This window comes from Anopheles merus, chromosome 3R, assembly GCF_017562075.2.
Source record: "Anopheles merus strain MAF chromosome 3R, AmerM5.1, whole genome shotgun sequence".
Taxonomy (NCBI): domain Eukaryota; kingdom Metazoa; phylum Arthropoda; class Insecta; order Diptera; family Culicidae; genus Anopheles; species Anopheles merus.
Window position 1 is genome coordinate 25,379,975 of NC_054084.1, and position 20,483 is coordinate 25,400,457.

The 20,483-nt window shown below is 47.6% G+C and overlaps 2 protein-coding genes across 9 annotated transcripts in view; one reads left to right on the forward strand and one right to left on the reverse strand.

The window, feature by feature from the left end:
* Positions 1-128: 128 nt before the first annotated feature.
* LOC121596110 (protein phosphatase PHLPP-like protein) lies at positions 129-17,172 on the forward strand. Of its 2 annotated transcripts, XM_041920755.1 has the most exons (9): positions 129-215; positions 2,154-2,911; positions 4,232-4,523; positions 4,588-4,901; positions 8,516-8,817; positions 13,636-13,789; positions 13,870-14,025; positions 14,090-14,243; positions 14,324-17,172. In XM_041920755.1, the coding sequence occupies exons 2-9, from the start codon at positions 2,330-2,332 to the stop codon at positions 16,990-16,992; spliced, it is 4,623 nt and encodes a 1,540-aa protein (XP_041776689.1). In that variant the 5' UTR covers positions 129-215; positions 2,154-2,329; the 3' UTR covers positions 16,993-17,172. The 2 variants fall into 2 exon arrangements, with proteins under 2 accessions (XP_041776689.1, XP_041776688.1); XM_041920754.1 differs by lacking the exon at positions 129-215 and having other exon boundaries at positions 2,011-2,911.
* The window catches only part of LOC121596111 (LIM/homeobox protein Lhx3), a 42,773-nt gene continuing 39,382 nt past the window's right edge, over positions 17,093-20,483 (reverse strand). For 3 of the 7 annotated variants that reach the window (XM_041920757.1, XM_041920758.1, XM_041920756.1), the window contains 6 exons: positions 19,758-19,932; positions 19,408-19,619; positions 19,140-19,335; positions 18,909-19,063; positions 18,650-18,841; positions 17,095-18,541 (listed from right to left, as the gene is read on the reverse strand). In XM_041920757.1, the coding sequence (XP_041776691.1) occupies positions 18,237-18,541; positions 18,650-18,841; positions 18,909-19,063; positions 19,140-19,335; positions 19,408-19,619; positions 19,758-19,932 (1,235 nt within the window). In that variant the 3' untranslated portion in view covers positions 17,095-18,236. Of the gene's footprint in view, positions 18,542-18,645; positions 18,842-18,908; positions 19,064-19,139; positions 19,336-19,407; positions 19,620-19,757; positions 19,933-20,483 lie in introns of all 7 variants that reach the window. The other 4 variants (XM_041920759.1, XM_041920763.1, XM_041920761.1 and 1 more) reach the window with 3 other exon arrangements.

The window sequence follows — 20,483 nt, forward strand, 5'->3', positions numbered from 1 at the left end:
GTGGTTTTCTCACCATTCTTACGCACGAAGTAGGCGAGTAATTTAAGAACGCACAAAACATAATCAGAATTCATTACGCGCGCTGGGCTGGCGGGTGCTTCATGCAAAGTGAAGCAGTCGGCCAGCAGGTGGCGATCAGTTGGAGCGCTTGGGAAAGGCCCGAGGTCGTTAGTGAAGTTTCGGAAAGGAGTTTTATCTTCTCTTTCTGCGTGTTTGTATGTGTTTTTTTGCTTTATAGCTTGTTAAGTTTGTCAATGTTTGTGCCCATTTCCAAAGCACTAAAAACACTTTGCGAATGATAGGAAAGCCTCGTAAAGATAGTTTATGTACGTTTGTGTGTGTGTAGGGGTCTTTGGAGAAGAAGAACCGAACCCGACTGGCGAAGATGAACTTGTGAATGGATCTAACTTGTCAATCAATTGCTCAATTCTTGTCACGTTTAGCGCACTCGGGAGAGGGGGTGAAATTGAAAGAAAGAAAACGTTTGAAAAGGCATTTTCAATTTACATATGTTATTCAAAACAGTATATTGACCGGGCTGGATGGAGTTTGGTATGAAAAAAAAAACAAACAGGCGTTGAATGAAGCATTCGTAAATTGATCGTTCCGTGTGCAGTTGTTCTTGTTCATTCTCAGCAATTGGAATTTCCTAGTGCAGCATTTACAATGCTGGGCGAATAATTGTCCATGAGGAATGTTTTATAGTCGAAGTTGCTCTTCGAATTATGATTCTTGCTAAATAAGTGCGTTATTCTTTATTATTATTATTATTATTATTATTAATTTTAATCTTCAACGGCCCGTATGGCCTAGTTAAAGTGTAACAGTTCATTAAAAAAAAATATAACAAAAACAAGATTTGCATCGCATAATTTTGCTTAATTTTGGTTGAGCTTTTCAATCTAATTAGTAATTTATATTTAATTTTTTGTGTAATTATCAAATCCATGTATTTAATCTACAACTAAATAGAATGATGATGATGGCAATAATTCAAACGAGATGGCCGTGTTCTAGTAATTCAGAAAGCTAACCAAAATCACCACCAAAACAAGTGATGATGCATGTTAAAAGTTCACTTGTTCTAGAACAGACACAACAGTTTAACTTCTTAACCCACCTGCTACCAGTACAGCAATGCAGAAGAAGAACGAACCCTGACCCACCCGGGCAGAACATTCAACAGCTCTTTAACAGTCCCAACTTGCAGCGTGTTTAAACCACCATTTCCTCTTCCTCCTCTGTGTGTGTTGCGGTTTTTGGCACAAAATTTCCTCCCGCGGTTTGTGTTTTTGTTGCGGTTTTGTTTTGCGGCCCCCTTTTTGGGAAGAATGTTACCTCGAACCCCAGGTCGAACCGCCAGCACAGTAGTGCCCTTGCCGGACGCTTTCCCGCGTGTTGACCCTCGGCACCGCCATCGTCAACCCTCCCAACACCGGTTGACGCATCACTTTATATGCCGCGCGCTTATGCTGCGCGCTAACTACTCTGGGAGAGCGTTTTATTACCACGCGCTGCTATCTCATTTGATTCACCACCCTATGGGCCTCTCATCCCCTTCGTCCGTTGTTTTAAAGCTTCCCAGCGACAGAACCACCCTGGACCGTACCCTGGACACTAGTACCATCGCACGTAGTCATCGCACGCAACCCCTTCGCGCGGACGCAGGTCCGAAAGGTCCGGTGCTGCGCAGGTGAAGCGTGTCGGAGCGTTAGGGGTGTTTTTTTGTTGTTGCTGTGTTGTGTTGCTTGAATTTATGCTTCACGCGTGGTTCTCTCCCTTTCTTACTTATCACTTTATTTGTCCCCTCTCGCCTCTCGCCATGTTTTATCCACGCTCAACCAAACACCTATATTCACTTTGCGCGCGGGGTGTTTTTCATGCGAAAGGAAGGCGCACAGGTGGCGCTACTGGTGGTGGAAATACCACGAGGTACTACTCTCTGCCTCTCTCCCTCTCTCTCTTTCTCTCTGTTTTGGGGGCGATTTTCTGTTGTGGCTGAGGTTCCATCCAAGTCACCGGGGTGGCTCCATTCGTCGTCCGTTGGTCCGAGCGTTCGGTTCGGACTCAGTTTTTGTTGTGTTGAGCATTTTCCACGCGTGAGTGTGTCTTTTTTTTGTACCAAAACCCCTTTTTTAATTGTGAGTGACCAGTGCTTGGGTGATTTGTTGTGGCGTGCTTGGATCGTTGTCCGGGAGAACAAAAAGTGTCACATGCAGTGGATGATGCAACTCCAAACTCCCAACGCCTACTGATGTGATGTTCCGCTTTCTATATTAAGTTACGAAGTGTTCTAGTGTGGAGAGGAAAGGTTCTAACTCCAGCAAGAATGGTGGTCAGTACGAGTACCCCTCTGGGGGGATTAGCAAACGGTGCGGGTCAGGGGATGGGTACAATACTACGCACCTACAAACCACGCACACCGCGCGGTTCAGTGTCAAAGTTCCCCAGCGTTGGCAAGCTGTCCGTAATCAGTGCCGACATCAACTACGAATCCTTCCAACCGGCCCAAAGTGATGGTAACAATAATCGTGTGCAAAAGGTGCTAGAGTATGGTGGTGAGAGCGATGTGCCGAGTTCCAAGTGGCCCGATGCTACCGGCGATGGTGAGGGTGGGAAAAGTGCGTACCGATTTACCGAACCGGGTGGGGTGCGTACGGTGAGTGAGCGGGTTGAAGGGTCCTGTTCCGGGTCATCGTCGGCGGGTGTGATTATCGGTAAACCGGTCAATCTGATGCTGTCGAAGATGTCGCTGCTGTGGAATACGAGCGGCTGGTTGCGCGTGTACTGTGGACCGGATCGGAGCGAAATCAGTGCGGAGGATCGCAGCCGGATGATACACGTCGTCACGACCGCCACGACACTGGACGTGGTGAAAGATATGAACCTGCCGGGGGACTACACACTGTGGGTAAGTAGTTGTTGTCTCGTGTGCGGGAGAGAGAAAGTGGAGTGACCGTCGCGGAATGCAGCAGATACGGGAACAGGTGGTACGGAATCGTTCCGTCTGGACTGGTTTGTTAGCTAATTGGTGGTTGGGATTTCATGTCAAATCGAATAGCAAATGAGCTCCAATACAAAAAAGCTGATCAGGACAACTGATCTAAACAAGATGTCATCTTCGTTCACTCCAGACAAAAACAGTGTCCTCCAAAGTTACTTAATGCACCTACTACTAGACTGACAAGCGTGTCGCTAACGTGTGATTTAGAACTTATCGCGAGGCCATGATCATCGTCATGATCATCTGTCAGAAGTACACGATGGTATCGTGGGAACCACGGTGCAAAGTGAAGACATCCGGCATTATGGCAGGGGGACTGAATGTCTGGGACAAATCTTGCTAGAAGTCGTTAAGTTGGGCAGCTAATTATAGTGAAGCACCAAGGTAAAGTTGTATAATTAAGCAAGATTGATCGTTTAGTACTCCGCGTAGGAACTTCAATCGCAATTTGACGGTATTTTGGTGGTGCAAACATGATGATTTGCGAAAAGCGAATGCGAGTCCGGTTATGAAACGTTCCTTCAATTAATTAAATGATGGTTTTTCGAGTGGGGTTATGCAAGCGATGCGGTTAAACGTGGCGAACAGACGATATTAGAGCATATCTGGAAGGAAGTAAAAGCTGTAACACCTGTTTGCAAGCGATTGAAATGAACGATACGGAGAGCTTCAAAATTGCTAACCATGTGCAATCGTTTGACAGTACAATACCATCCAGACAACGATCTACTGGGTGTGATTGAACAGCGAGGAACCCATCCGTACTTCGCTAACGAAGTTAAAGCTCACCCATGACTGACGCTTGTTTTTGCACAAAGTAAAAGTGAAACTGCCGGTCTCATGGTACAGTCGTCAACTCGTACGACTTAACAACATGCCCGTCATGGGTTCAAGCCCCAAATAGACCGTGCCGCCATACGTAGGACTGACTATCCTGCTATGGGGGGAAATCAATAAGTCACTGAAAGCCAACCCCACAAGTGGGTTGGCAGGCCTTGACCGGCATCGGTTGTTGAGCCAAAAGAAGAGAAGAGAAAAGTGAAACTAACGCTCTTGTTTTTATGCCATCTATTTCCTCCTGCGCTGCACCATCTAACGCATCGCGCCCATTGCATCCGCTGTCAATCTCGTGCCCTTTCTCCACACACGACTACAAACTGGCGGCGCACCGTGCCGCATAATCTTCTCCATCCTTGTGACGTGCGTTTACACTTTCTTTCTCCACAGGTCCAGATCGGTGGCGGACGTACGCGACGGTTGGAGGAAAACGAGTATCCACTGCTGGTGCAGGAGGAATTCTTGAAGTCGCTCGGGTACTTCGACGAATCGCGCCGGGCCCGGCTCGGTATCGATCCGGAGCTAAAGTACCTGATCCGGTTCCATATCGGCCCGGCCGAGATACCGATGTGCAAGGGTGTGCTGCGTTCCGGCTCAGTTGAGGTACTGAAAGGTTTAATGTTTCCCCAGTGGCGTCGCCGTCATCTGGCGATCGTTGGTAGCAAACTGATCCTGTATGCTGGTGAGTGGCACTAGATAGGCCTTTTTCTTATAAGTTAGATGACATTAAACATTGATTTCTACAGGTAGTGCCGCCTTCCCACCGGAAGTGTACGAACTGGCTGGGGCGAACGTATTCGAGCATGCGCCCTGTGACAATCGGCTCGTAATCAAGATCGTACCGAAGTGTGGCAGTACGTCCAGTGCACGGGACAGTCTGGATCGGGAGTCGTCGATTGCGAGCGTTGAATTTATCGATTGTTCCGGTACAGTCGGTGTGTATCCCGGATCGACGATGACGGGCGGATCTAGTCTGGCGTCGGCCGATCGTGACGCCGTAGTGTTCCTCGGCTTCCGCGAGTCTTGGGAGCGTGACCAGTGGAGCGTCTGGTTGACGGTGGTAAGTTCCCGGCTCGAGGGCTCACACACACTCCACATCTTCACAAGGGGCCTCTTGGTGTGTTGGAATTCTGGCCGAGTGCTTTCTTTCTGGCTCCATTCAGCTCTCAATGCGCCGCACAAACAAACGAACGCTTGCCAGTTGGTGCTGCAAGTCAAGTGCGGGCGAGAATGGGAAGGTCGTACCATTCCGTGCGTTTCGGATCGATGGTTTTCCGGTTGGCGTTCTTGGCTTGTGGAAACATTATAAATACACGGCGCAACCAATGTTTTGCTTCGCCCAAGAACGCCTCATGGGGAAAGGAGCGAAGGGAACGGGTTTCGTGTGTTTTACGAAGCGATTTCTCTCTCTCCTTCGGTCGAATGCATCGCAGAAGCTTCGTTTAACCATGGCACAGGTTTGCGATTACTTTTGCCATTGAGTAAAGCATGGATTGCTAAATGGATTGCAAAAACAAAAACTATACGAAAATTGGTTTGCATTCTATTGCAGATCAGGCCAGACTTCTTTGGGTAAGCAAGCGGCAAAAGAGGTCTTTTTTATGATGTTTTCTTCAAAGAAATGAAGAATTGGAAATGTCTGGGGAATGATAATAGTCGATGTAAGAATGATCAAACATAGGTTTACATGTTCGTAGGTATGTCTGATCGCTTTATGATCATGTTTTCAATATTGTTTGAACCCCAACAAGTTGTTATTATGATCGTTGATCATTATACAGTGGTTCAAATCAAAGTATTAATCCGATTTTTCACAACTTATTCCTTTAGCCTCATCTGCATATTTTATTACTATTTGCACAAAAGCAACTCCAAACAACAATACCCCTGGAATGCAGCGCTAATTAGCTAAATTAGGCTAACGTTGTTCGTTTTAGGCGGTTAATCATTAATTGAAACCTCACAAACTGCACATCCAGAACACAAACGGTTTTCGCACAAATTGGAATATTAAGCATGTAGCTCACCAAGGGTTGATCTTTAGTGCATTTTCTTTCTCTTTTCCTTCGTTTTTATACAAAGAGGAAAGGTACAGACAAAGAAAAAGGGCCCCTTGTTTTTTTTACTTCCTTTGAGTCACTACCGGTACATCCCAAGATTTGAACAACGTAAAAGGCACTCTAAAACGTAGCAGTAGCAGTGAAATAGCGTTAGATACGCTTGGTAGCCCTCCGAACCCCGTGGGGTTCAACCATTAAGCTCCAGTTGATCCTGAACCGGAACGTTTGCGTTTTTTTAATGTTGGTTTGTTGTTTATATGTGAGTCTTCTCTCCTTCAATGATGATGATCGTGAGCTGGTGATCAGTTTTCATGCTTGCTTTTGGAGACGATCGTCGTCCACCGGTGTGCGCGTGCGCGCTCATCTTATAATTAAGAAGGAGCAATTTTCCACCAGTCAAACCTGGACACAATGAAAGTAAAAACTGACCACAAGCAAATGGATTCACATTTCGCTAACTGGATTTAAAAGAAAAATACACCTAGGAATAACTAAGCTAACAGGCCGATCCGTAGCGGAAATGGAAATTGAGCTAAACTCCACCCAAGTCTAGGCATTTCTTTTTCACTCTCCCGCCTGTCGCTCAGGTCGGCTTTTCGGTGAGGTAAAGAAAATGGGTGCCTCCCGATGCGTGACGACCAGCCCGGGGTCCGTCCTTCCCTTGCTGCTGAGGTCCGATGCCGTGCGGTTGATTGTGTCATAAGATGTGAAGCGCATGATACTGCGCACACGGTCCGTCCTTCGTCCGTTTGGAGAGGTTTGTTTTGTGGCATCGGCGTTGCGTCCACCGAACGCCGAACGGCGTTCCGAAACTGTTACACCCGATGGAGGTGGTGGGTGGTTGTAAATTAAATAACTTGGCAATAAGTTGGCTTGCTTGCGTTTGGTTTGGTGAGGATCTTCTGCGCAATCGTGGTCGTGCTCGTGGTTAGGAAAAATCCACTTGTCACAGAGTGTCGTGGTGGCAGCCTTTGCGGTATCGGAATGGTTGACAAATCGGGAAATTGTTGTACGCGATGCGATGTCTTTCCGCTGTCGTACAATGGTTTTGATTTCGCAAAATTTGCAATGGTGATTTTTTACACATGCAGTCTAATGGTGGTTAATAATGTTAACGAACCACGAAACATCGCATTGCGTAAGCAGTTTGTTCAAACAATTAATACGTGTTGTCGACAATTTAAATTAACCTTAAGCCTGAACAACATTAATACATTCAATAAAGCTGTGCAAAGACATCATTCCGACTCAATTGGTTGCCTAGAGTCAGATTTGGCATGAGCGGAATTGGGAATAATATGGCGGGTATGCGGGTCCTTTGCGGGCGGTTCGGCCTCGGTGACGCCGCTGTGCAAAGACCCGTGGCCGTCTAAGGTGCGCATGCATGCTGCACTAATTAGTGAGCGATGTGGTAACATCAATGGCCACATGAGTATGTTGACATGTTGAGGGCTCATTTGGAGAAGAAGCGTACACTGAAATTGGGAAATTTGTGGCGTTATTACATTGGGTAATTTTATAAGTAGACTTACACATCTGACCTGGATATGGTTATTGGTTTATTGTGCATAGTACGATTCACTTATTTTACAGCAAATTGGGCCTGAACTTTATTCTATTTAGTAATCAAATTACCCTTACTATGGTCCAACCACATCTTTAACTAAATCATCGAATTAGCTCAGAAACTGTGCAAAAGGGTGATCTTCATTGTCTCGATCAACTTACTTCCTTAACTTCTCCATCGCTGTTTGCCTCTTTTTCCAACCGCTGGCAAACAGACAACGAAGGAAGAAAGTCAACAAACCATTACCCCCCTCACTGTGCGAGGGAGATGACAAAGCCGTAGCGACCACACACTTACTCGATTGTGTTGGCACGTGCGATATGATACAACTGACGGAAGACGCGGAAGCGCTCGCGTAGACTTCAAGTCACCGGCTCGGAAGTAACCCGCCTCCACCACCAGTCAGCCACCAATCGTTAGGCAGGAAAACAGTCAAAGCACTACTCTAGATCAAATAATTTTATGTAATCACGTGTACCGTACACATAAGTGCTCGCTTGTAGTGCACCACCCAGTTGCGCGCGAAGCGTAGCGCAATGTCCCGTCCCGGGCGTACGCCGTTCCGTTCCTGAACTCTTTCTTGTCACAGAGCGAGGTCGGTGTTCTAGTCCAGTTGCGAACGGGCGTTAGGTAGAGTAAGACGTTTAAACGTTGCACAGTGCCGTTTTGTTGCTTTGAAGGTGTTTGAAGGAGTGCTGTTGAGTGATCGATCGAGTGCTGATGTAGTACTATGGTGCTGAGCAAGTGTATTATCAAGACGATGGGCGATGGGACGTCCAGCTTAAAGTCGAACAAGAGCCGTGTCACCTTTTCCGACATGGAAACGATCGAGCTGGATTCGTTGGAAATGGAGTTTGACAAGCTCGATCGCATCCCGGATGGTGGTGGTGAAGAAGTGAGTTGGTGCATGAAAAGTCTATTGCGTGTTAGAGCCGAGAGAGAGAGAGTGTGTGTGATAAAGATATAAATACCTAAAGATATATTACTTCAAATTGTGTTCGCAAGTGTTCTTTCAAGTGTGTTAATACAACAATCACCATCTTACAGGATGAACCGGATCGTAGCACCAACCAACGACTGGATCTGGACGACTCGGGTCTCCAGCAGATCCCGGACGTGTTTCTACAGGCACCGACCTCCGTCGAGGAGCTACTGGCCGGGCGCAACAAGCTGCAGGAGATTGCACTGCGAGCGCTCGGTCAGTTCACGTACCTGAAGGTGTTGCGTTTGAACGGCAACGCGCTGAAAGAGTTCCCAGACAGCCTATACCAGCTGCGTAACCTGCGGCTGCTCGATCTGAGTGAGAATGAAATACGCAAGCTGCCGGATAGTATCAGTGCACTGAAGAGGTGAGTGTTTTACCGGGGAGCGAGCAATATTTGGTATGATTTTCCCATTAAAAAAAACTAGAATTGTATTTCATCTCGGTGCAAATTTGTTAAGTATTTTGGTAACAAATTGAAAAGAAAAGAAATTTCAAACAAAGAGAGAAAAAACATAAACAGCTTCAACCGTAAACTGCCATTCAAAACTTATCGTTTCGATGTGCTGCGATGTTTTGTGTGTGCGCCGCAAGGTATGCAATGTGATGCGCATTCATAGTGGGAAAACAGGCGCTCTGTGGGTCGTGCGATGTTTTAAAGACTTCGGTCGGTTGGGATTTTTCAAATATTTTGTTCAAATATTATAATATAGTGAATTCAAAATGATTCATTTTAAAGAAGATTCAATTAATTTTTCATAAAGGATTCAATTTATTAAAAAAAGGAGTAAAATTCTTAGTCTCCTCCGTTTTTTGTTGTAACCATCGATGACATAAATCATCGACATTTAATAATTGTTTAGTGTTAACTTGTGCACTTGTTTAAAATTCGTTTGTTCAGTCCAAGTCCAGTCCAGTTTGTTCGTTTGTACAGTCCAAACTCCATCCCAGCTTTTAAAATAATTGGTTCTCTTTTCACACTTGTACTTGTTGCAAAAGAGCAAAAACATGTGTCGCAAACATCATACCTCATTGACGGAGTATTTAAATCCCGTGCCGCTTCCATTTTGATGTTTTGTTTCTTTCCGCTCCAAAGTGCACCGAAAAGTTACTTTACCGGAAATGTCTATCAAATCAAAGATGATCTAAGTGCTGTTGCGCGTACGAAAATCATCACACAGCCTACGGTGGCGCAGTCATGGTTCAAGCCGGTAAATATGGGCCGCGTTGCGTTAGGATGTATCATAATGAGACGGCAACCCTCTCATCTGCAGCCGGATGAGTTGAATTTCCATATCGTCACACTAATGAGCGACAGGGCGCACCGGGCACGAGGTTCAAGGAGAGTAACGCTACCTTTGCAGCACTTACTTCGGTCCTGATACGCATCTTTCACGTTTGTTTTGTGTCTTGTGCGTTGGGGGTCGCAGGACAAAAAGATGGCTCGACCACCAGAAATCTACCTCCGTTGACTCCGATCCCAGCAAGCGAAAGCCAAGCACTAAGTCAAGTGTCAATTCCAAGGGTACAGTCGGGCACCGCTTGAAAGAAACGCAAATGAATTAATTACGCATGCATGCGCGAAGCATACTGCCGCCAGTTCTGCATGAAGAATCGCTCGCTCCGCTTTACCGCGGTGACCTATACGTGGCACATATGATGGCGTCGTTCTTAGCGACGCCAAACACAGTCAAAACAACGCCAGCAAGTAGTAGGTGCATCAACAAAAAAGGCATAACCCCCAATCCTTCTACCTTTTCTGGTCCGTTCGACATGTGACATCGATTTCTTCGCAAGGTTCTGTGTTCTGAGTTGGCTGTGCCGAATGGGCAGACTTCCGGTGGTTGCGCACTCATGCAGATACTTAAAATTAGTCACTATAAAAAAGCCAAGACACACACACTCCCTATTTAGTGCTTCGTAAAGTCATATCCCACTGTTTGTGTGTGTGTGTGTGTATGTGTGCGTGTGTGGAGCATCTTGAACAACAACGGGCACGGGTCTCTTCGTAGGTCAAGCTTGAAAAGCAGCCCATGGCTGGTGGAGGTTTCACCCAACTAGAGAGAGAGAGAGAGAGCCCAATACAGCACTAACTCCGCGAAGCGTCCGAAGAAGTAGCCTCGCCGATGGTAGCAGCGTTTTCCTTTCCGAACCAGACCCCAAACCCGGGTGAAGTGAGTCGTGAAGACAGCCGTGAGTGTGGCGTGCCTTCTTTGGTATGGTGAGCGCGCGTGCTACGATGTGTGTTGTGTGTTCAGTAGTACACGAAGCCAGCTCCACGATGGAGGCATTTTTGCACCTTTGTGATGTTTGTTAAAGCTGTAGTGGTAGTGAAATAATGTGGCTATTTTATTGTTTGTGAAGCGCAAAAAATCATACAAAGAATTGTATTCTAGAACGTGGATTAGAGTGCAAAAAAAAACAGGGAGTGTTCTCGAAAGTCATCTTCAAAGCAGCTTCTATTGCTGCATCCGCAAGTGAGTGTGATCAAAGTAAGCCAGTTTGCAGGTTGTTATGGATGGGTCCGTAGTTTTCTAGCAACCATTTTGGAAAGGATGCTGTCCGGCAGCAATCGCTGCAGCAAACGTGTTGCAATCTGTGTGTGCTGTGATGTCTGTCGGGGTTGTGAAGTGAAATGTGCAGGGAAGCGAAAAAACGAGGTGTGAATTTCGAAACATCCCGCGCGGGCGTTCGGCAGCGTGAAGATGTTTAAACGCTGATAGGTTTATTGACCACCGGAGTAAGACTCCTTTACACTTGGGACCTTCGATGTGGTTTGTGAGTGCAATTGTGCAACGCAGAAGGTTCAAACGATTTCAATGCTCGGCGAAGCGAGGAACAAGTGGAGCGCGTGGTTTTGTTTTTTTTCGAGAAAACTGGCTAATTAATGGTGTATTAATTTTGTGATTTTGTGTGAAGAGCATGTTCTAATGTGCAGATAGCTGTTTACTATTATGGAGTGAGGAGTGCATTTTGTTGTGTTTAATTTGTGCATTGCTGAATTTGTATTAGGATTGAATTTTCTTTCGGCCATTTCACTGATTTGTGCGTGACTCCGTTGCTCCGTTCGTTGACCGTGACGAGACTTTCGGTGGCATCTTCACCTTTCGTATAAGAGCTTTATGGTTTTTTCGTTTCTTGTCGTCACCCACATTCACATACACACCCACACGGTACGATAGGGAAAGACAAAAAACTATCTACAAACGATAAGGCTGCTGTGATGAAGGAGATGAAGGCCATACCGTGAAAAAAAAGCTGAAATGAGAAAGGGAAAACTGACCAACTGGCCGCACTGATAGTGGACATAAAAAAGCGTTATCAATGCATATGATCACCCACCCGAATGATCGTTCCGTAGTGTTGTGTTTCGCTTTCTTTCCAATTGCAACTTTCCGTTCCGCGAGAGAGTAGGCGAGATGTTTGGTGCCGCTTGTAGTGCATCTAAGCCAGTTAGTAGACACGTTTATGGCAGAAATTTGGTGAAATGTTATGACAAAAATTGTGACGATAATGGAACGCAATGTGAAAATATGGAAATATGGAAATGGCAAAGAAAATTAGCTAAATCAGTGAACATTTGATTAAGCAGACCTCGTTATACTAATTTTGTGACTAATTTGTTCAAGAAATTGTCAGTCTCTACGAGTTTTTTTTAAATTAAAAATCCCGTAGCTTTCGAACATGTTTCCAAGAGTTTATAAACGATGATAAATTAAAAAAAAAACAGGAAAATCATCAACAAAGAAAACTGAACATCCAAACGTGCGTCACTACATGTGATCGCGCTGCAAGATTAAAAGAAGGGCAAACCTGGGAGAAGACGAACCCACTCCCGCCCCTAACTATGTTGCCGGAATCCATTAGTCACACTGCGGTGACTTCTTATTTGAACCGCATGAATATTCCGGTTCGCTTTTGTTTTCTTTCCGTTTGCGGTTAGCATCCAAAACCCTCAAAGCGTTTGGTTTACTGGTACCACTTGTTGTACCTTCGACACCTTCTGACCTGAAATGAACGTAAATGCAAATGCATATGTGGGTGCGTAGTATTAACTTGCTGCTTTAGCTTGTCCACTTACTTCATTTACTATCACTTTAAGGGTAGTTAAGCGAAACAAAACAAAAAACAAACCCCTCTCACATTGGGGCTCTAAACGAACAAATCGAACTGCTCCGGATTTACGAATTAACGACCGCACACGGTGTTGAGTAACGCAGAAACGCACAGTCGAACGAAAGGAGAATGGTTCATGAAAACCAAATACCAGCACCAGTGCTGCGCGTACGACGGCTGAAATATACACAAAAAGAAAAAAAAAATAGCGCCGTAAAACAAAATGCATCACATAAGCGAACACAAAAAAAGCTCTAAAGCTGACACGCGAAAACTCATGGCCCACGCACGCCGGTCCACGGCAGCTTACGTCTTTCGATGCACCGAAAAGAGAGGGCGGCTGGAATTTTCCCTGAGCCCCGACGGTACCGTTGACTAAACTAAAAGAAGAACTTTTTTCTTCTGCCATAAGCGGAGGGCGTTCGGTTGAGGGGTGCATGCGAGATCGGGAGATCTATTGTTTATGGTCACGGAAGCGCATCAGCATTGATTGAAACCGATCTGTGTAGCAGGGTGAAAACACGGGGTGAAACGTTGGGATGAAGCTACTTACTTTTTTTTGCGAAGAATGTTGCGACGATCGTATCGTATCTTCGCGTTGTACTTGGAAGAGGTATGATTTACGTGAGCGCACCACAAAACATGGGCATATAGCTGTATGTGTACGTTATGACCCGATATTAAGTGATCACGCAAATGATTGATCCATGGCAAAGTTGGCAAAAGCGCCAAACGATGGAAATGAAAGTGAAATCCATCCATACAGCGAGAGCTGGACGGGAAAAAGGTTGATCGTAAGTGAGGCATGAAATGTGATGACCGTTTGCTTTGGTGCACTTGATGGCTACTTATCTCATTTACATAACGACAAAGTGCAGCGAACCGCGAACGAAACGTTTTTGTGTGGTGACTGTGGTGACTATCCTTACTTTTTTAGGTGCTTTGGATCGATAGAAAGATCTTGCGTGTTTGATCGACCCGTGTACAAAACGATTTAGATTTTAAAACAAAGAAATACAATGATCTACATTAGCGAGTGCTAATCTGGTTGCTTTTATCTCGTCCACAGCTTGGAAGAGTTCACAATCGAAAGGAATGAGCTGCGCGAGCTACCGGACAGCCTGAAGGGACTAGCGAGCTTAAGGATCTTGAATGCGGCCTACAACCAGCTGGAGCAGCTACCAGCGTTCATGGTGAACAATATGCGCTCGATGACATTGTTTGTACGTTACGGACGCTTCAATTTCTTCATTCCAGACATTTTGTCGTACAAAATTGTGAACTGTCTACTTATAAATTCCAGCAACGGAACGACTCACTCCGCAATGGGCATCTACAGCATCAAACGCAGCAACGGGAAGCGCCCCAGAAGAGCGAGGAGAAGACGGACATACCGCTGACGAAGGTGAATCTGCGTGGAAATCAACTGAAAGGCAGTATCATTCTTGGGAATTATGGAGTAAGTTGTGTTTGGATGTGTTTTTGGTAGTGTCTGATGTTCCTGAATTTTATGTCCATTGCAGCTTCTTACACAGCTGGATGTGAGTGAAAATTTGATCGAAGTGATGGATCTTTCAGCACTGGATAAGCTGGAGACGATCCAGTGCTGCAGAAACAGTTTGCGTGAGCTGACGTTAAGCGGACGGAATCTTCACTCCTTAATTGCGGGCAATAACAGTGAGTCGATGAGTTGAGATATTCCAGGTTATAGGACGATGTCTCTAAAAGATGTTCTGGCATTTTTTCACCCTATTTAGATCTAACAAAAATATCCGTCCGAGCAACTCCGACCAACCTGAAGCACATGGACCTAAGCTTCAACAGTCTGCAGGAGCTGCCCGACTGGCTCGTCGGCTGCCATCAGCTGCGGACACTGTACGCAAACAACAACCAGATCCACACGATCTCGGAACATCTGCTGAACAACGAGCATGCCACCATCCAAACACTACACCTTGCGTACAACCGGCTAACCAGCTTCCCGCCCATGGTGAAGCGCAAACTCCCTCTTCAGAAGCTCTACCTGCAGTGCAACCTTATTGAGGACCTGCCGGAGAACTTTTTCATTGCCTGCGAACGGCTCACTATACTGAACGTGTCCAGCAACAAGCTGATGACGCTGCCAATCATTTTCGGCTCGAGCTGCAGCCTGGAGCGACTGTACGCCACCAACAACGCCCTCACCGATCGGGTGCTGGACTCGCTGATCTGTTTACCCCGTCTGCGGGTGCTTCATCTCGGCTACAATCTCCTCACCACCATGCCCGAAACGTGCATCAGTTGCTGGGGTGATCTGGAGGAGCTGGTGATCTCGGGCAACAAGCTGCGCCATCTGCCGGAAAATCTGGCAAACATGGCAAATTTGCGTGTACTACGTGTACACTCGAACCAACTGCAATCGGTGCCGAGTTTGGGGCGTACGATAACGCTACGCGTGCTGGATCTGGCACACAACCAGCTGGATAAGGTAAACATCACGGCACTGGTGCCGAGAAACCTCCAATTCTTGGACCTCTCTGGCAACAGACAGCTGCAAGTCGATGCACAGCAGCTTCAGGCGTGCCGAACTCAACGACCCATGGCACTGGTGGACGTGTCGGGCAAGAATCGTCCATCACTCCCAACGGCTCCACTACCCTACCAAGAGCACGAAGATTACGAACCCTGCTGGAAGGTTGGCTTCGCAGAAACGAGTGGCTGTCTGCCGAAGCTCTGTATCGCACAACTCCGTCTGCCAGCGTTTTGCAACTCCGAAGGTCTGTTTGGACTGTTCGATGGTGAAACGGGCAATGGTGTGCCGAACCTGCTGGTAAAGGCGATCCCCAAGATCCTGCTCGAAGAGCGCACGGTAAAGGAAACGGCAAACGATTACATGAAGTACACACTGCTCTCCGCCCATCGCGAACTGAAGCAGCGCGGACAACAGGAAGCCGTAAACGTAACACTCTGTCACATTGCCCGCAGCCGGTTGCCCACAGAAGCGATGAGCTACCTGCCGCAAACGGTAGCAAGTGGACGTAAGTTTATCCTGCGTGTCGCAACCGTGGGAGAAAGCTCGGCCGTCCTGATCAAGCACAACCGCTGTGTGCTGCTGAACAAGGGCAGTCCGGCACGGAAGCTGGGACTGAGTGCAAACTTCCCGGTGACGGTACCCGATCCGGAGGTGCAGGAGGTTGTGCTGACCGATGCGGACGAGTATCTGGTGCTGGGCAATCGGAAGCTGTGGGAAGTCATCACAATGGAAACGGTGGCGGAAGAGATAAGGAAGGAGGAGAACATACTGCTGGCGGCGAAGCGGGTTCAGGACATTGCCCAGAGCTATGGAGCGGAGGAGAATCTAAGTGTGATGATCGTACGGTTCAACAATCTCGGCACGGATGTGGACTTTCTGATGCGTGAGCTGCGCCAGACGATTCGCAAGAAGCCGACCCTTATCCAGGGTGGCACGGGTGTAATATCGGGGTTCTGTAAGTGTGGCTGCTGTTGCGAGACGAATAATAGTTGCTGTCATTCGGCGGCCGCAGTTCAGTTTGTGCGACATCCTTCCGGGCGCAGCGACCGATCGTCGCCCAGCGGGCAGAGCGATCAGACGAGTGGCAGTGAAACGGTCGCACTGCATGGGCTGCCCCGCTCGAAGGTGTCCGATGTGTCGTCGGTGGTGAGTCGACGGCCTACTGCTACGTATTTGGCGAACGAACGGCGCAGCTTGCGGGGCGGGGTGGTACGTGCTGTAAGGGCGAAGATTGAGGAGGAAAAGGAACGGGAAGGAATGGACGAGTCCGATTCGGCCATGTCGGAGGAGCAGTTCAAGTGCTGGGAGTACATGCTGGAGCAGAACACACAGCTGCTGTTCGATAAGGAGCTTAACACCATCTCCCGCGGGTTTGTTGGCAAACGGACGGGTGTGACGGCGACAAATGGAACCTCCGAATCGGGCACGAACTCTTCCGGTTCTTCTGGATCGTCCGGTGCGAGCAATCTTACCAAGCTGCAGCTAAAAAACCTCTCGACAAGCTCCCCGCAGCTCGCACAGCTGGAGAGTGACAGTGGACTTAACTCTTCGCTGGCCAGCGGGTACAGTGGCACGATGATGACAACGGCCCGTGCGACACCGTTTCTGTCGAAGCAATTCGGCTCGACCCGTTCCTTCCATCCGGCCTCGTCCCAAAGCTACTTTAAACCGATTCAGTATAGTACACCCGCGACCCGACCGCGCCCTATTAATACAGGCCCAAACGCAGCTTACTTCGGGTCGTTGCAGCGACTCATGCCCTACAATCTGGAGTTTGACGGGACAACGGTGCAGGACCGGTACGGTTCGAACGGGAACGTGCTCGAGCGAGACAGCACACTGGAGCTGGACACGATTGACCCGGACGGTGGCCGGATGCGACAGTACTGGGGAGTTGCTACGACGGAACTGTAAAGCTGTGGACGCTGTTCTTTTCGGACGCTGCCAGGGGTTGTCGCGCAAAGCGCAAACGCAAACGGGAAACGGTGTCAATCCGCAAACCCTTCCTGTGTGTTTGCGGTGTCTGTATTTTCGTTCACGATCGATCCTTTTGTTTTGTTTATAGCAATAAATTAAATAAATATGTACACATTTTCCGTTAGGATTACCGAGCAAAGGGCCACGCGTGCAGCCTCCGATTGGTTTAGTAGCTGTAGTTGCTGCTGTAGTAGGAGCTGTATATAGCTATGTATGTATATATGTATAGTATGTATATATATATATGCAGGACGTCAGTTGTCGTTTCCGAAAGGTTACTGTTAATGGGTGTACGGGACTCAGTTGGTCCTTCCTATTTGCCTTGTTTTTCCCTGCATTTTCTTCACCTTTGATTGACTTGTGTTGTGTGGCTGTGTGAAGGAAACACTGTTCTTATCTACTCATCAGCTCACTTCTACTACCACTGCTATCCTTGCATTTTTCCAACAAAATGTTGGTCATCTTGCGAATAATGCTGCACACGACGGTGATGGCACACTGTACATTGGATCTTGCTGTCGAACCTTTACCGAAAGTGACGTTCGATTGGTTTCAACTTCTTGTTTTTGGCTTCAACAAGACTCTCGGCCGAGATGGCCGTTTCGTACCAGCTACAGAAACGAAACGGAACTTCAAGGAACAACTAGTGGGGATGGAGGGGGACGTGGAGTGGACATAACACATTTTGTTCCGGCTTCCGAAAACCAAACCGGACCAATCGGGGTTTCATTTACGTATGGATTGGACTATCGCACTACGCCTCCGCCTTGCACGCGGAACGCACTACAATGCACTAACTATCGGTGTCCAAGACGACTAGCACCGGGTGATTTATGGGTTTTGTTTTGACTTACTGCTACTTACTGCTCTGGATCTCTCTTCCACTCCCTTCCCGAATTCTTCACGACTAGTTCTACACTCATTTGATTTCTGACTTGGACAATCTACTCGCTGCTATAGTATAGTGGTTTGATTGTTTTGTGGGCTGTGGGTGCTTTTACAGAGAAAGTGTTGTGACACATAACCGCGAAACAATGGTTCGCGCAAATCTATGGCACATTTCGACTAACGGCTCTAAACGGAATCACAAAACAAACGTCGCGGGGCTCTTTGCCCCGTCGCTAGTGCAAACTAGTGCGCAGCTGGGTGTAACACCGTGCCGGTACTCCCTTGCGCCTGCATCAGTAGTGCGTCAGGGCGGACGTGCCATTCGGTGCCGGCTGCTGCTGCCCAAGCAGTGGCGGCGGTGGTGCTACCTGCTGCGATTGAAGGGGCCCATTTGGGCCGGGTGTACCGTTGGGCGCACCACCGGCCGCTGGAAGCTGTGTTTGCGGATGGGGCGGACAGTCACCGAGCCACGAGTCGGGACTGGGCGGGAAGTCGGGATAGCCGTGCGCGGGACTAGAATCGTTGCTGAGGTCCGACACGGCGCTACCGTGCAGCCCAGGCCGGCGAGCACCAGGGTGCATCGAGCTTAGGGGTTGACCTGCAATGGAGAGAGTTTGGGGACGGTTAGTGGACGAAAGAAAGAAAGGGAGAAATCGGGGGGCTTCTACTTCCGCTGACGCATGGGACATTGGACATACTTACTCACCTAGTGGCGTGTAGACGATATTGTCCGGGTAGGAACCGTACGGGTGGCCGGCTCCCATGGGCGGAGGCGAGTGGCTGGAAAGGTACGGCGGGGGACTGCCGTTGCCGTGGATGTAGGACCCTCGGGCACTGTGCGGCGAGGCACCGTCCTCCAGGCCCATGTTGGACGTACTGTAGCTATCATTACTGAGGTCTACAAGAAGACAGATTTGGTGTTAGCAGGACAGCTTCAACAATTCAAAACTTCTAACCACACTTACCGTGATGACTGAAACTGTCGAGATCAATCTTTAGCTCATCCTTGTCGAGCAGCTTGTCGACACGGCTGGGCGAGGAGGTTCCCTTCATCGACCGGAAGTACTGACTCCAGCGAGTGCGACCTGCATCCTTCTTCAATCGCTTTTCCTTCGCTCGTCTGTTGGGAGTGGAAAAGTTCAACCGTTACAGGACTTCACTTCACTTGTGCAGGGGATAACAGCTTGAAAGCTTACCTATTCTGAAACCACACCTGCACCACACGCATGTCGAGCCCCGTATCCTGGGAGAGCTGTTCCCGAACGTGGCGAGCCGGTTTGGGGCTGCTGTTGTAGGCGCTCTTCAACGTCTCCAGCTGCTTGGCAGTGATGGTGGTTCGTGGTCGCTTATTCGACGACTCCCCGTCCAGTGAACCATCGGAAAGATAGAGACCTGTCGATGGACGAACAGTGACATAAAAATGACGTTTTCAACGGAATTAACTACCACCAAAAAATAACCCACCTTTAGCTTTCGCTGCCTCGTAGTCCGGTTTGCAGATCAGCTTGCAGTCCTCCATCAGGTAAAACTCATCGCCCGTGTTTAGCTGCCGCGAGCACATCGAGCACATGAAGCACTGCAGATGGTACACGTTGTCCTGCGCCCGTCGGACCACCTGCGTTGGCGGTATGCCGAGATCACACGCGGCACACTTGGTCCCGTAGCGCCTGTCGGACCAGCAGGGAAGCGGGTAAGGCAGAGGGCACACGAGAACATAGATTAACACATAAACAATCCGCTTGGTCGCGTGGAAACGCTTGTTGGCACAGAATGGACCAGCACGCCCTGTTCGCGCCACTACTTTAAATACTTACTTGAAGAAATCGTCCTTGCAGAACAGCTGACCGTTGCGGGCGAAACACTTTTCGTTCAGCTGCACCCGACACTCGCTGCACTGGAGACATTTGGCGTGCCACGTCCGGTCGGACACCTTGAGGATGAACCGGTCCAGGATAAGCTCGTGACAGCCGCCACATTTGGGAATAGTAGCTGCAAAACAAAATAATAATGAAGATGGGTGCAAGTTAGTTGAGGATTCAACGATGACAGTTAGTGAAGAAAATTATTTTATAGAATGCATGGTGAATGCAAAACATTGGTATTGATAAATACATGATGCTATTATGATCGTTTTTTCTGCTATAATTCTATGAAATATAACTTTAAAGAGTGGTTGGATTCATTGTTTATAGTTTATTATCTATTGAACGTTTTTATTTGTATCCAGAGGTCCCTACAAGCCTTAAAAATTGAGCGTTTCAGTTGGAAATTAATCACTTTCATTATATAAATGCCTAATGAAGGTACGATGACGTATCCCTTTCCGACGATAGTCATGTCAGGATTGGATTGAAATTTAAAATAATTACTCCCAAAATTAGGCAAATTTATGCGACAATAAACCCCTGAAGTTATGCAATTGCTCATGTTTGTAGAGGATTTACTAACGAAAAGTGTATTAAAATGAAATAAAAGACTTTTGAATTTATAATTAAAAGAAAACAATAAAAAACGGATAATTACTTAATGAGCTTCCGTAA